General features: G+C 45.4%; 1 protein-coding gene across 1 annotated transcript in view; it reads left to right on the top strand.

Moving 5' to 3' along the window:
• Shc4 (SHC adaptor protein 4) overlaps positions 1-14,277 on the top strand; it is a 66,864-nt gene extending 52,587 nt beyond the window's left edge. Inside the window, 6 exon segments of the mRNA XM_042687637.1 lie at positions 2,804-2,927; positions 5,762-5,933; positions 6,746-6,806; positions 8,908-9,087; positions 12,218-12,471; positions 13,429-14,277. Coding sequence (XP_042543571.1) covers positions 2,804-2,927; positions 5,762-5,933; positions 6,746-6,806; positions 8,908-9,087; positions 12,218-12,471; positions 13,429-13,584 — 947 coding nt within the window. The 3' untranslated portion in view covers positions 13,585-14,277.
• The last annotated feature ends 528 nt before the right edge of the window (positions 14,278-14,805 follow it).

Raw genomic sequence — 14,805 nt, 5'->3', positions numbered from 1 at the left:
TGTATCATTTTAAAAATCTCTTCCTAGTGTTTTTTTTTTTTAAATTTAGAATTCCTACAAAGAATATTTCATTTAAGAAAATAAATGAGCTGGGCACTGGTGGCTCACACCTATAATCCTAGCTACTCAGGAGGCTGAGATCTGAGGATCATGGTTCAAAGCCAGTCGGGGCAGGAAAGTCTGTGAGACTCCAATAAACCACCAGAAAACTGGAAGTGGCACTGTGGGTCAAGTGATAGACTGCTCACCTTGAGCTGAAGAGCTGAGGGACAGTGCCTACACCAAGTTCAAGCCCCATGACTGACGAAAGAAAGAAAAAAAGGAGTTTGAAATCTTTCAATAAGAATAGAAGAAAAAGGAGAGAATAAAGTTATAAAATTACCACAGGGAACTTAATTCACCCAGGAGAAAGTGGTAGACAAGTTCTTCTAAGGACTAGATCTTGAGGGATGGGACACAGGGAGAAGAAGATGGGCGAGGAAGAGGACAAGTAGAGGGGGAGAGGAGGGGAGAGAGGGAGAGAGAAATCAAGAACCAATACCTGTAGGGGAAAGTTTGGAAATCCACATCTTCTCAGCCCGAAGAATCCAGAGAGAACAGAGCTAAGAGTTTCAGGAGCACAAGTAATCAAAGGAGACATGGCCCAGCAGTAGAAGGGAGGGCACCAGGAGGTCAGAATCACCCAAGAAAGGCGAAGAGCCACTTTCTCCTGGAGATGTCAGGGATGGTCACACACTGAAAAGTACTCGAGGGGAATGAAGACCAGGAAAATGGGCTCCAGTACAATGATCAGGCCACGGGGTGCTATGGAAGGCACACGTTTTGGTGGGCTAGTAAAGACAGGAGCCAGATGGTAGGGGAGCAAGAAGCAAGAGGGGACTGGGCTTTTGGTTAGTCTTCTGGAACGTTCCCATGTTTCCCATGTACATTTTGCACGAGTGCATTTACTTTTTGCACGAGTGCGTTTGGATCGAGATGCTTGTCACGTTTGCCTTTCTTGGCAAGAACTCATCAGTGAATTTTTTTTTTATTTCATAAAAGGCCTTTTCTATGCAAAAGGCAAGTTCCAGGGAGAAGGGTTTGCGTTTACTTGGTGATGAATACAGCCTTCTCCTGTAGTTGCAATAAATGAAGGAACCTATATTCTCTTTACCTCTTACTCCAAATCTATCACAGTCCAGGAAGGTTTTAGTGTTTTCTCTGAAAGAATGTCTAAAGAGGGCCTAGTTTACTTGGACTGCTAGGATATAGGAAAACACCATAAAGCTAATTTAAACGAACAGACTGATTCATATTTATGTTTATGATTGCAAAGTGTATGCACCATTGTCCCTATGGGTAATTCAGGCTGACTTCTTTTGGTCCCATAGCACCATCTGGTGGGAAACTTGAGAAATGAAACTTGTGTGAATTTCTAGTTTTCTAGATTTTGCCTAGTTCTAAACAAACACAATCCATGAAGAAGGGCCTGCTATCTTCTAAGAGTAGCTCTCATCCTTTCGATGTGGTTAGGAAACCTATTGGAAATGAAAAAGATAGAATTCTTTTATATTTTACTACGGTACCTGATACGCAGGGGGTAGAGCTGTGTTTCCATCTGGCTTCATTCAAGGGAGGAATGAAAAGAATCCAGATCTGCATCTGGTTCCAAACACGGAGAGAAAGGCTTAACCTTCTTGGAAAAAGTTAGAACATCACCAGAAGTTTTTAGCCCGGCACCGGTGGCTCATGCCTTACTACTAGCTTATTCAGGAGCTTGAATTCCAAAGGACCAAGGTTTGAAGCTACACTGGGCCCAAAAGTCTACAGGACTCTCTTTCTCTTCTTTTATCCAGAAAAATACCACGCTGGAGGTGTGGCTCAAGTGGTAGAGTACCAGCCATAAGCAATAAGTTCAGTGTGAATTCCAGGAAGGCATGGAGCTTTTTTTTTTTTTTTTTTACATATTTGTGTTTTTCTCTTTTCCCGTAGCTGAAAATTGGGCAATTCTTGGCCAGAGTTTTAAGATACTGGGAAGTCACATGTGTGTATATGAGTTCAGGCTGTGACCCACCTAAAAAAAAAAAACAAAGACCATTTCTTGCTTGTGTGTGAGAATAGAACTGTTAGAATGGAAACATTTCCTGACAGTGTAGAGATGTAGCTATACCCAGAAAGGTTGGCCTGTTGTCCAGTGTTATTTCTTCCATAGAGAGTTAGGTACCTTTTTCTTTTTTTCTTTGTTTTTTTATCAATTGTGTGGTTTGAATTTAGTGACTGAGTGCTCTCTGAGATTTTTCACTCAAAGCTAGTATTCTGCTACTTTGAGTCACAGTGCCATTTCTGGTTTTCTAGTAGTTACTTGGAGATAAGTAACTCGCAGACTTTCCTGCCTGGGCTGGCTCTGAACCACGATCCTCAGATCTCCGCCTCCTGTGTAGCTAAGATTACAGGCGTGAGCCACCAATGCCCAGCTTTGAAGAGATCTTATAAACTTGTTTCTTTTTATCCACATGCCAATTCCTGTTCTAGAGATATTATTAATTTATATCACCTTCTTTTACTGAAAATGTACTACAGTATTAATTGGGGGGGGGGGCGGGGTCGGTCATGGGCCTGAACTCTGGGCCTAGGTGCTATCCCTCAGCTCTTCAGCTCAAGGCTAGCGCTCTACCACTTGAGCCACAGTGCCACTTCCAGCTTTTTTCTGCTTATGTGGTGCTAAGGAATTGAACCCACAGCCGCATGCATACAAGGCAAGCGCTCTACCACTGAGCCACCTTCCCAGCCCCTACAGTATTAATTTTTATATGTCTCCTCACAGCATGTCACATATTGGAGTGTCGCAGTGGAATGGCGCAAGATGTCATAAGTACTATAGGACAGGCCTTTGAGCTCCGGTTTAAACAGTACTTGAAAAATCCTTCTCTGAATACTTCTTGTGAAAGGTCAGTTGTGAGTTCTATAATTATATGACTTCTCTCTCTCTCTCTCTCTCTCTCACATCGTGGTGCTTGAACTCTGGGCCTGGGTGCTGTCCCTGAGCTCTTCAGCTCACGGTCAGTGCTCTACCACTTGAGCCACAGCACCACTTCCACGGTGGCTGGTGTGAGCCACTGGCGCCCAGCTTTCTTCTTGTTTTATAACAAAGACTGAAGAAGACACCCGAAGGGAGAAGGCCTGGGGCCCATTCCTCTCCTGTTACATACAGCTATGGGCTAAGCAGTTGGAATATGGTAGGCACCAAGACATTTCCCAGCTTTGCTTTTTACCCCAGATCTCTTGCATATTGGTAAAAAGAAAACGAAAGCAAAACCAAGAGCCAGGAGCAAAACAGTAAGAAGCGAATGTGAGCAAATGCCAGTGTGTCTGCTGGTTTCCGGTCCAGCTCCTGTGTAGCCAGGTAGGAACTCCACGGCCAGGGATCTGGTTATTCTCTCCAAGACCCGGAAAGTTCACCAGGGAAGCTCACCCCTCTTAGCCCCTCGGACTCCCCTCGGGGTAGAGAGTAAGGAGGTCACTAGCTCACACTGTAAATGCTTCTCCTTTTACAAGGAATGTATTTTCCCTAAATTTTTGTGTTGATATTTTGTATATCAGCAAACAGTGGGTTTGGAGATCTCCTTTTATGAGGTGATCTTTGGTAACAAAGAAAAGGGGGTTATTAGCTGGGCGCTGGTGGCTCACGCCTGTAATCCTAGCTGCTCAGGAGGCTGAGATCTGAGGATCACAGGTCAAATCCAGCCCGGGCAGGAAAGTCCATCAGATTCTTATCTCCAACCTGGAAAAGGGAAGTAGCACTGTGGCTCAAAATGTTAGAGTGCTAGCCTTGAGCAAACAGAGCCCAGGGATAGCACACAGGCTTTTAGTTCAAGCTTCATGACCAACACACACACACACACACACACACACACACACACACACACACACACACACACACACACACACACACACACACACACACACACCAGGGCTAGGAAGGTGGCTCAGTGGTAGAGTGTTCACCTTGCATGCATGAGGCCCTGGGTTCCATTCCTCAGCACCACATAAACAGAAAAAGCTGAAAGTGGTGCTGTGGCCGAAGTGGTAGAGCGCTAGCCTTGAGCTGAAGAGCTGAGGGATAGCACCCAGGCCCAGAGTTCAAGCCCCATGACTAGAAAGAAAAAAAAAAAAAGAAGGGAAGGAAGGAGAAAAAGAAAGAGAAAAAGAATAATTATGGAAAGTATGGTACTGAATCAGTGCCATTTTGTGTATGTGAAATGAACCCAAGAAAACCATGTATCTTATAAGTAGAATCAGCTCCCTCTAAAAAGACTTCACTGCCCTATGCCAGCAGCTCACACTTGTAATCCCAGCTACTCAAGAGGCTGAGATCTGAGGATCCCAGTTGGAGGCCAGCCCAGGTAGGAAAGTCTATGTGAGTCTTATCTCCAGCTTACCACCAAAAAGCTGGACTTAGAGCACCAGCCTTGAGCAAAAAAAAAAAAAAAGCTCAGGGATGGCGGGGTGCCAGTGGCTCACACATCTGTAACCCTAGCTACTCAGGGGGCTGAGAGCTGAGGATCACGGTTGGAAGCCAATGCAGGCAGGGAAGTCTGTGAGACTCTTACCTCCAATTAACCACAAAAAAAGAAGTGACGCTGTGGCTCAAGTGATAGAGGGCTAGCTTTGAGCAAAAAGGAACTAAGGGACAGAGCCCAAGCCCACAGTTCAAGGCCCAAGTCTGACAAAAAAAAAAAAAAAATAGCTAAGGGAAAGTCCCTAAGCCACGAGTTCAAGCTCCAGTCCTGGCACAAAACAATAAAATACATACAGACAAATAAATAAAATGACTTGATTATTGCTTTTAGACAAGGCATTTACTAATTCCAATTGGGAAGAAAAGTACTTTTGTTTCTTTTTTTTTTTAAATCCTGTTTCATTTTTTTAAAAAAAACAATTGCACGTTTATATAAATCTACCCACTTGGGCTGGGAAGGTGGCTCAGTGGTAGAGCAATTGTCTTGCATGCTCGTAGGCCCTGGGTTCGATTCCTTAGCACCACATAAGAAAAAAGCCAGAAGTGGCGCTGTGGCTCAAGTGGTAGAGTGCTAGCCTTGAGCTGAAGAGCTGAGGGACAGCACCCAGGCCCAGAGTTCAGGGCCCACGACTGGACCCAAAAAAAAAAAAAAAAAAAAAAATCTACCCACTTGACACACATGGTTCTAATATTTCTTTATGAATCCCATAGATGCCAGATTTGTGCAAGCAGTGTTATCTCCCCCTCTCCGTCCCTCCCTCCCGCTCTACCTCCCTCCCTCCTTCTCTCTCTCTCTCTCTCTCTCTCTCTCTCTCACACACACACACACACACACACACACACACATTAGTCATTGTAGTCTAATAACACAGTAGGCCCTCTACCCTAAGAACAGTATCTAAATTTTCTCATGTTTCCACAGCGGAACAATTGAACCGTGTTGGATATGCAAGAAAGACTTTTGCATTTTTTTATGATCCTCAGTCAAAAATGTCTCCTATGTAGAGAGCTCGTTATTTGTTGCTCTTGTTGGTCACTGCAGGAGATACAGACACATCACCCTTGGCGCGCTTTTGGTTGGCTCCCTCCTCTTCCATTGTCTGTAGCCATCTGAACAACACAGCCCTGTAGACATTTCCACCCAGATGTTTGGCATCACTCAGGCCCCACGATCAACTTAGAACGGCAGTGCAGAGTTTTTGAATGCAACATTTGAATTCCCACCCAACCTCTTGGGATTCTTCCCCCCACCCCCCCTTCCAGTGAAGAGGCGCGTATCGACAGCCAGGCCGAGGAGAGAGGCGATCACGAATACTACAATGAAATCCCAGGAAAGCTGCCACCTGCTGGCGGCCTCTCAGATGTGAGGATTAAAGTTCAACCTGCGGAACAAATGGCTTACTGCCCCATCCCGTGTGAGAAGTTGTGCTATTTAGTAAGTGATTTTTTTTTTTAATTGCAACTAGAACCAAAAATGTGACTCTGTCTTTATCACGAGAGCACTTGTAGCTTGAGGGTTTCCAAATGTGGGACTGCAGAGAAAAGTGCTGTCTTCATCAAATGCACAGCCAGGGAGGAAATGATGGTGGGAGCCTGGATCATTTTCATTCTCAACCTCCTGTCCATCATCTCAGCAGATGATGATCCCGCCCCTCCTCTGTGCCCCTCTCCCCCTTTATTTTTGTCCATGAATCCAGTCTGCCAACCTCAAAGTTAGCTGGCTACCTGGCCAGCATTCATACAGATATCCTCAAAATTACTTTCTCATGGAGGCTTGATTGTGTGCCCTGGAATATGAATGCTGGAGCAGAGGCAAGCTCCCCCCATACAGGACATTGGTGGTCTTTGTATCTACCTCTGCAGGACCAAAGGCAAACTAAAAGGGGTGTGGTCTCTCCATCTATAATCTCAGTTTCAGATCTGCTAGAGAATGAAATTGTGTGTTACAATCTCCTGAGAGCGTGATTAGTGGCAGGCACCGGTGGCTCACGCCTGTAAAATCCTAGCCACTCAGGAGTCTGAGATCTGAGGATCTCAGTCCGGACAGAAAAGTCTGTGAGACTCTTATCTCCAATAAACCACCAGAAAACTGGAAGCGGCACTGTGGCTCAAGTGGTAGAGCTCTAGCCTTGAGGGAAAGAGCTCAGGGACAGGCCCTGAGCTTTCAAGCCCCACCACTGATTAAAAATAAAGAAGAGTTTGAATGTGGGTTGTTTGTAAATGTCTTACGCTCTGTTGTTCATACAGCCTGGCAAGTCCAAGTGCCACAGCGTATATGAGAACTGTCTGGAGCAAGGCAGGGTGGCAGGTGGGTAGAGCGCTCCTTTCCATCTGCCATTTCTGTCCCTTCTGCCAACTCTACACCCTTCTTTTGTCCATTATTATGTGTGTGTGTGTGTGCGCGCATCCAAGCCAATACTGGGTTTTGAACTTGGGTCTGGATGTTGAGAACCTCCTATGGTGTAAGCACTGTACTGGGTGCTGGGATTCATGGAGTTTGGTGCTGGGAAGACACACCTTCCACACGTGCCAACAAATGATCTCCAATGTCCAAGACAGCCTGAAAACAAACAGTATGGAGGGCTGGGAAGGTGGCTCAGTGGTAGAGCGCTTGCCTTGCATGCCTGAGGCCCTGGGTTCCATTCCTCAGCACCACATAAGCAAAAAGAAAAAAGCCAGAAGTGGCGCTGTGGCTCAAGTGGTAGAGCACTAGCCTTGAGCTGAAGAGCTGAGGGACAGCGCCCAGGCCCAGAGTTCAGGGCCCACGACCGGACCCAAAAAAACAAACAAACAAAAAACGGTATGGAAATCTAACTTAATTTGGGGGTTGGGAGACAGAGAAGTTTTCTTTTTTTTTTTTTTTTTTTTTTTTTTTTTGGGTCCGGTCGAGGGGCCTGAACTCTGGGCCTGGGCGCTGTCCCTCAGCTCTTCAGCTCAAGGCTAGCGCTCTACCACTTGAGCCACAGCACCACTTCCGGCTTTTTTCTTTTTGCTTATGTGGTGCTGAGGAATCGAACCCAGGGCCTCAGGCATGCAAGGCAAGCGCTTTACCACTGAGCCAACTTCCCAGCCCCAGTTTTCTTTAATAAAGTGACAACCAACCTAGGTGCTGGCTGGCGGCTTATGTCTGTAATCCTAGCTACTCTGAAGGCTAGAATTTGAGGGTCACAGTTCAAAGCCAGCCCAGGCAGGAAAGTCCATGAGTTTCTTTCCTTTTTTTTTGTTTTTTTTTTTTTTGCCAGTCATGGGCCTTGAACTCTGGGTGCTGTCCCTCAGCTCTTCAGCTCAAGGTGAGCACTCTACCACTTGAGCCACAGCGCCACTTCCCGCTTTTTTCTTTTTGCTTATGTGGTGCTGAGGAATTGAACCCAGGGCCTCATGCATGCAAGGCAAGCACTCTACCACTGAGCCACCTTCCCAGCCTTCATGAGTTTCTTACCTCCAATTAACGAGCAAAATAAAGCTCCCAAGTGGCAGAACACCAACACTTGGGGACGAAAAGCTAAAGGAGAGTATCAAACACCCTGAGTTCAAACCCCAGTACTGACTGGTACCCCCCCCCAAAAATTTAAGGAATTTTTGCTGGGCACAGGTGGCTCACGCCTGTAATCCTAGCTACTCAGGAGGCTGAGATCTGAGGAACACGGTTCAAAGCCTGCCTGAGCAGGAAACTCTGTGAAGACTCTTTTTTTTTTTGGGTCCGGTCGTGGGGCCTGAACTCTGGGCCTGGACACTGTCCCTCAGCTTTTCAGCTCAAGGCTAGCACTCTACCACTTGAGCCACAGCACCACTTCCGGCTTTTTTCTTTTTGCTTATGTGGTGCTGAGGAATCGAACCCAGGGCTTCGAGCATGCAAGGCAAGCGCTCTAACACTGAGCCAACTTCCCAGCCCTCTGTGAAGACTCTTATCTCCAATAAATCACTAGAAAACCAGAAGTAGCCCTGTGGCTCAAGTGGTAGAGCACTAGCCTTGAGCTAAAGAGCGCAGGGACAGCGCCCAGGCCCAGAGTTCAAGACCCATGACTGACAAAAAAAAAAAAAAAAAAAGGAAATTTTTGACAATAGTGTTTCAAGTTCAATGTCCTATGTATGTGACTCATTCCCAGGTTGCTCTGAGCTGCAGGTCAGTGCTAGAATAAGTGACTCTTTTCCTTGGTCATTTTGAGTATTTCTGCTTGTCTCCTGTCTATGTTTGAAGTGATGAGTCAGTGGAGTGATGGGACAAAGAGAGCAGTAGTTTGTTGTTTGTTTTTCCTTAAGGACTGGTGCTTGTCCAACCTAAAAGTCAGTATTTGGTCGTGGTCTAGGGTGGGCGTGGCTTCCAGCTTCCTGTCAGCTGTCAAATCCAATATGATTTACCGTTCACAAAGCCCATGTTAGCCTGCACTGAGCGCTGCTTCTCTGTACAGGTAATGCCCACAAGCAAGGGCCGCAGCCCCAGCCAGATGCCTCCTTCATGAAGCACGCGTGTCGAGTGGATCTCTTTGATGACCCCTGCTACATTAATACACGGACTCTTCCCAGTGCCCTTGGCTCTCCTCGAAGCCAAAGCTCATCGCAGCCACTGGGCAGCCCCTGGCGCGGGGGACGTGAGTACCTGCTTGCTGTTATCTGGGCTGGTAACCAATGACCAGAATGGGTGTTAGAAAGACAATAGAAAGCTACTCTCTCCTGGCTGTGGAGGCTAGGAATCCTCCTTCCAGGGAGAGAGCCTGTGTCCCATAGTGCTGTCCTTGTGTCTGGTGGCAGTCTCCTCTCCATGATGTTTCTTGGCTTGACATTGCTTCCCTGGTCTTTGCATCCATCTTCATACCATTGTCCTTAGGAGCTCTGTGTCTCACAGCTCCTCTTTGTCTTAGAGGAGGTTGTCATGAGATAAGATCATCACAAGACCCTTAATTTAATTATATGTGTGAAGACCCTGGTCACCATGTTAGCTCCCTGTTCATAAATGCCTGCAACTAGGACCTGCGCATATCTTTTGGAGAAAACTCTATTTAGTTCTCATTTCTCATTATAAAGAAGATTTTTTTTTTTTGTCGGTCATGGGGATTGAACTCGGGTCTTGGGCACTGTCCCTGAGCTCTTTTTGCTCAAGGTTAGTGCTCTACCACTTAGAGCCACAGCTCTACTTCTGGGTTTTGAGTGGTGAATTGGAGATAAGAGTCTCATGGGGATTTTTTTTTCTGTCCAGACTGGCTTTGAACTGTGATCCTCAGATCTCAGCCTCCTGAGTAGCTAGGATGACAGGCATGAGCTACCGGTGCCCGGCCCTTGGCTTCATTTTTTTTTAGGGAATTAAAAATATTCTTTCTCTGCCTCAATTCTTCAACATAGTTAATAACAGATCAGACTTTGTGGAAATCTTTTTGGGTGTCCAGTTGGTATTGGGGATTAAACTCGGGTTTTCAGGCATGCTCTAGCACTTGAGCAATTCCCCCAGCCCTTTTTTGTTTATAGTTATTTTTTGTATCGGTCTCCCATTTTCCTGGAGTCAGCCTCAGACAGGGATCCTCCTAAACCTATTACGTATCATCTAGGATTATAGATATACTGCCTAACCCAATTTGTTCATTGAAATGAGGTCTCGCTAATTTTTTTTTTTTTAACCAGGGCTGGTTTCAAACCATCATTCTCCTGATCTCAGTGGAGCTTTGTTTTTGAACAATCCTTTCAAACACTGAATGTATTTTCAGCATTTTGTTTTTCTTTGTATGTTTTTGCTGAAAGAAGACCCCAAATCAGAAGATAGAACAAGGGCTACAGTATCCATTCTGTATAAGGGTGTCCATTTCAAAACCTCTTGTAAATTATTTGCACAGGCAGGGTGCCAGTGGCTCACGACTGTAATCCTAGCTACTCAAGAGGCTGAGATCTGAGGATCATGGTTTAAAGCCAGCCCGGACAGGAAAGCCCATGAGACTCTTGTCTCCAAATAATCATAGAAAAAGCTGGAAATGGCTCTGTGGCTCAAGTGGTAGAATGCCAGCCTTGAGCAAAAAGGAGCTCAGAGACAGCACCCAAGCCCAGAGTTGGAACCCTAGGACTAGCAAAGAAAAAAGGTATTTACACAGCACTAAAATAAGATAGCTTCCTTCTTCAACCATAAACTGTGAATAAAACACAGTAAGAGAAACCACTGTCCTGTTAAATGGCTTCCTGGGGCAAATACATAAATGAGAACACAAATAAAGCCAAATAAGCCCAAGATCTGCAATCATCTGACACATAAACAAAAAAGCTTTTCAGAAAACTCTTGAAGCTTTCTGGGTTCAGAGACTGGCTTGAGGTCAAGTTTGGTTTGCTTCAAACTTAGGAGACCCAGTCCCTGAAAACAGCCTTTCCCTGGCTCGGGAAGCCCCCTCCACCTGCCAAAGGCAGCTCTGCAGTCAACATGGCCCCAGCGGCCAGACAGGACTTCAAAGGAGGGTTGTTGTTGTTGTTAGGCCTGGGCTTCAGTGGATGGCCAAAAACTCTCTAGACCAAGGCAAGAGTCCTCACTGCCAACCAGGGAGACAAGGGTCTACCTTCTTTTGCAAACTTTGTAAGATCAGTTTGGGTATCTTTGAAGGAGACACTAAGATGGAACTAGTTGTGCATGGCCGGTATGGAGAGCCACATCCAGGCTCATGGGGCCTGAACTCGGCCTGGGCGCTGCTGTCCCTCAGCACTTCAGCTCAAGGCTAGCGCTCTACCACTTGAGCTACAGCACCACTTCTGGCCTTTTCTGCTTATGTGGTGCTGAGGAATCGAACCCAGGGCCTCATGCATGCAAGGCAAGCACTCTACCACTGAGCCACCTTCCCAGCCCCAAATAGACCTTTCTTAATCCTTTGTGTCTCAGTGGAGGTGGAGGCCCACTCTAGAGAGCACAACCTTTAGAACTCTCAGACTGGATGTGCAAATACAGATGCAGGCTGGTTTATATGCACAAGATTGTTTCCATTTCAAAAACAAGTCTTTGCTGGGCCATGATGGCTCATGCTTGATCCTCTGAGGATCTTGGTTCAAAGCCAGCTTGGGCAGGAAAGTCTGTGAAACTCTGACCTCCAATTAACCACGAAAAGCTGGAAGTAGAGCTGTTGCTCAAGAGTGTTAGCATTGAACAAAAAACGCTCAAGGGAAGCACTCAGGCCCTGAGTTCAAGCCCCAGGACTGGCACCAAATAAATAAACAACCCCAAAGCAAAAACAACAACAAAACCCACCAAGTCTGGTTTCTATGGTTATTTTCCTAGTAAATTCGCTAATAAATATGCAACCTTTGAAGGGAAAAAAATGTTTAAAAGGGAGAAAAAAAGAGATAAATGTTAAGATGTTGGCAAACTCTGTTGTTTTAAAGTAATTGACGTGGAGACATTTTCAGCCATCTGGATACAGCATCCAAGTTTTTGTTTAGCATGCAGCCCTGGGGACCTGAAGGGCTTCTCTCCGGGTTGGTTCTCCTGGGTCGGTTCCATTTCGCATCTGAAAGAAAAACGTTTGCACCTGAACTAGTTTGTTGTGGAAACAGAAGCCAAAGGCACTGCCTGGACGGAAAGGGACCTGACAGCCTGGTGGGAATTTTGAAAGCAACCGTTTCATTGGTTGCAGATCTAGTGTTGGTCCAACAGTCCCCAGGCACCCAGGACGACCTCGAAGTTACATTTGCTGAGGGAATGGTGGGCTGGATGAATGAGGAGGCAACTGGGTGATGTGTGTCTTTGTGTTCTGACTTCAGAGGCGCCAGAAACTGTGCAGCCCGGGGCCTCAGCCCAGCCTTGCAGCTCGCGGCCTCTGCCACACATCGGCCAGCAGCTGTGGAATGAAGAATGCTACCACGGCAAGCTGAGCCGGAAGGCCGCAGAGAGCCTTTTGGTAAAGGATGGGGACTTTTTGGTTCGAGAGAGTGCCACGTCCCCCGGCCAGTATGTACTGAGTGGACTGCAGGGAGGCCAGGCCAAACATCTCCTCCTGGTGGATCCTGAGGGCAAGGTAACCACCCAAGTGCACAGGACACATTTCACAGGATGTCGTTTGCAAAGGAGACTCTCAACGACACTTCCGAACCCCACATCCACTACTGTGCAAGGCTGAGTTATGGATCTTCAACTTAGGGTTAGGGTGTTAGAGTAGGTGGCCTGCGATCAAATAGAGGACAACTCCTTCTGCTCTTCTCAGTCCAACTCAATGGATTCAGTGAATGCTTTGCTACCTGCAAGCGCAGGCATTCTCGGTGGAGTCTCGTTCAATATCGTATAAGTAATTCTTATTCTCACGATGCACATAATTCCATATAACAGGAGGCTGAGATCCAAGGATCATGTTATGAAGCCAGCCCAGGCAGGAAAGTCTTTGAGACCCTTATCACCAATTCACCACCAAAAAGCCAGAAGTAGAGCTATGGCTCAAGTGGTGGAGAGCTGGCCTTGAGTGAGAAGGTACACAGGACTTGAGTTTAAATCCCAGTTGAGTGTAAGCCCTAGTACCAGTGTATATGCGTGCGTGTGCGTGCACACATGCACATACACACACACAGAGTAATGAGGGATGAGAAAATTATTTATTAAGCAGTATAGGGAGTACTGGGATGTCGATCAGTGGCAAACATCCTGGGTTCGATCCCCAGTACCAAAAAAGAAAACACACACACACACACACACACACACACACACACACACACACACACACAGTTATGAAAGAAATATTAGAGGATTGATGGTGTGGCTTAGTTGTTAGAGTGCCAGTCAAAGAGTAAAAGCATCAGGTACTAAGTTTGAGTCCTGGTTTCAGACAACAAACAAACAAAAACCTTGGAAAGTAATTTATAATTTCTTTATCCATCCACATATCTACTATGTTAGGGTTTTTTTTTTTCCTACTGATTGTGTATATTTTTCAAAAGAACTACTGTGATTTAACCTACATATATATCTGTACTTCCTTTTCAAGGTGAGGACCAAGGATCATGTCTTTGATAATGTGGGCCACCTCATCAGATACCATATGGATAACAGTTTGCCAATCATCTCTTCTGGAAGTGAAGTAAGCCTTAAGCAACCTGTGAGAAAAGACAATAACCCAGGACTTCTGCCTCCCAAGAAATGACAACACTGAGGTGCCATTGGAGTGATTTTTTTTCCCCCCGCAAGAAAATTCCATTTCTGAAAGATGACTCTGACTTTGTCTGTAGATAAAACAGAGCACAAACTGTGAAGTTCATCTTCCAGAGACCATCTCGGGCTAGGTCTTTTATAAAAACAAAGAACTAACAAAATACCTTCAGGAAGTGCAAGTCAGAGAGGAGGAAGAACGTTTATTTGAAAAGAAATTATACCTAGATGCACGGACGTCACTTTTTAAGGTCATACTGCATTGATAACAAGCTAAAAGCACAATTAAAATTTCACACGCTAGAGACAACTCGAACTGCTCAGGCAGTGGTATGTGCCTTTCAACTTGATAATCTGGGGACATTTTCATATGGGGGAGATGAGTTTAAAGTGTCTTCATGTTCTATAACTTAAGAACCATTTGCCAAAAATAAGGTGTTTTTTTTTTTCTTGCGAAAACTATAAGATGCAATTTAACAGATAGTTACTGACTTTATTACATGTTCTGTTTATCAGCATTTTTTTTTCCCACTGCAGTGTTGAAATAAATACAACCTTGAATTCAGACCTTGTCTATGCCCAGTGGGGTCAATTTCAAAAGCCACTGAAAAGTGTTGGTCTGTTTTCTTGGTCTGTCTCATTTGCTAGTTATAAGTTTGGGGCCCAAATTCTTTGGCCTGTTATTGCTCAGCCTTTGCTGTTTAGACTGTGTGTTTACAGCACACGAGAAGCTGAACAGTCATTTCTGATCTTAGGACATTCTTTTCCCTTCATGAAAAGAAAGATGTCATGATGCATGGATGTAAAAGATGACAAACAAAAAAATCAGTGTTTTTCTTATTCAGTATCCAAATTGGTTCTCTTCATATCAAAATGTATTCCTACAGATTGTATTTGAAAGTACAGGATTCTTTTTTCATTGAATGCCATTAAGTCATGGTCTCATACCTACGTGTGTCCTTGTACCTTGTTTACATATGATCAGACAAAATGCAGAAGTGAGAAAACACATTGAATGAAATAATTTCAAGCAAGTGGCTGTTGGTGGCTCATGCCTATAATCTAGCTACTCAGGAGACTGAGATCTGAGGATCTTAGTTTCCAAGCCAGCCCGGGAAGGAAAGTCAGTGAGACTTTTTCTTTCTTTTTTGCCAGTCCTAGGGCTTGAACTCAGGGCCTAGGCCCTGTCCCTGAGCCTCTTTGTGCTCAAGGCTTG

Source organism: Dipodomys spectabilis, unplaced genomic scaffold (genome assembly GCF_019054845.1).
Source record: "Dipodomys spectabilis isolate Male_0828 unplaced genomic scaffold, ASM1905484v1 ptg000108l, whole genome shotgun sequence".
Lineage (NCBI taxonomy): Eukaryota > Metazoa > Chordata > Mammalia > Rodentia > Heteromyidae > Dipodomys > Dipodomys spectabilis.
This window is presented reverse-complemented; position numbering and strand designations above follow the sequence as displayed.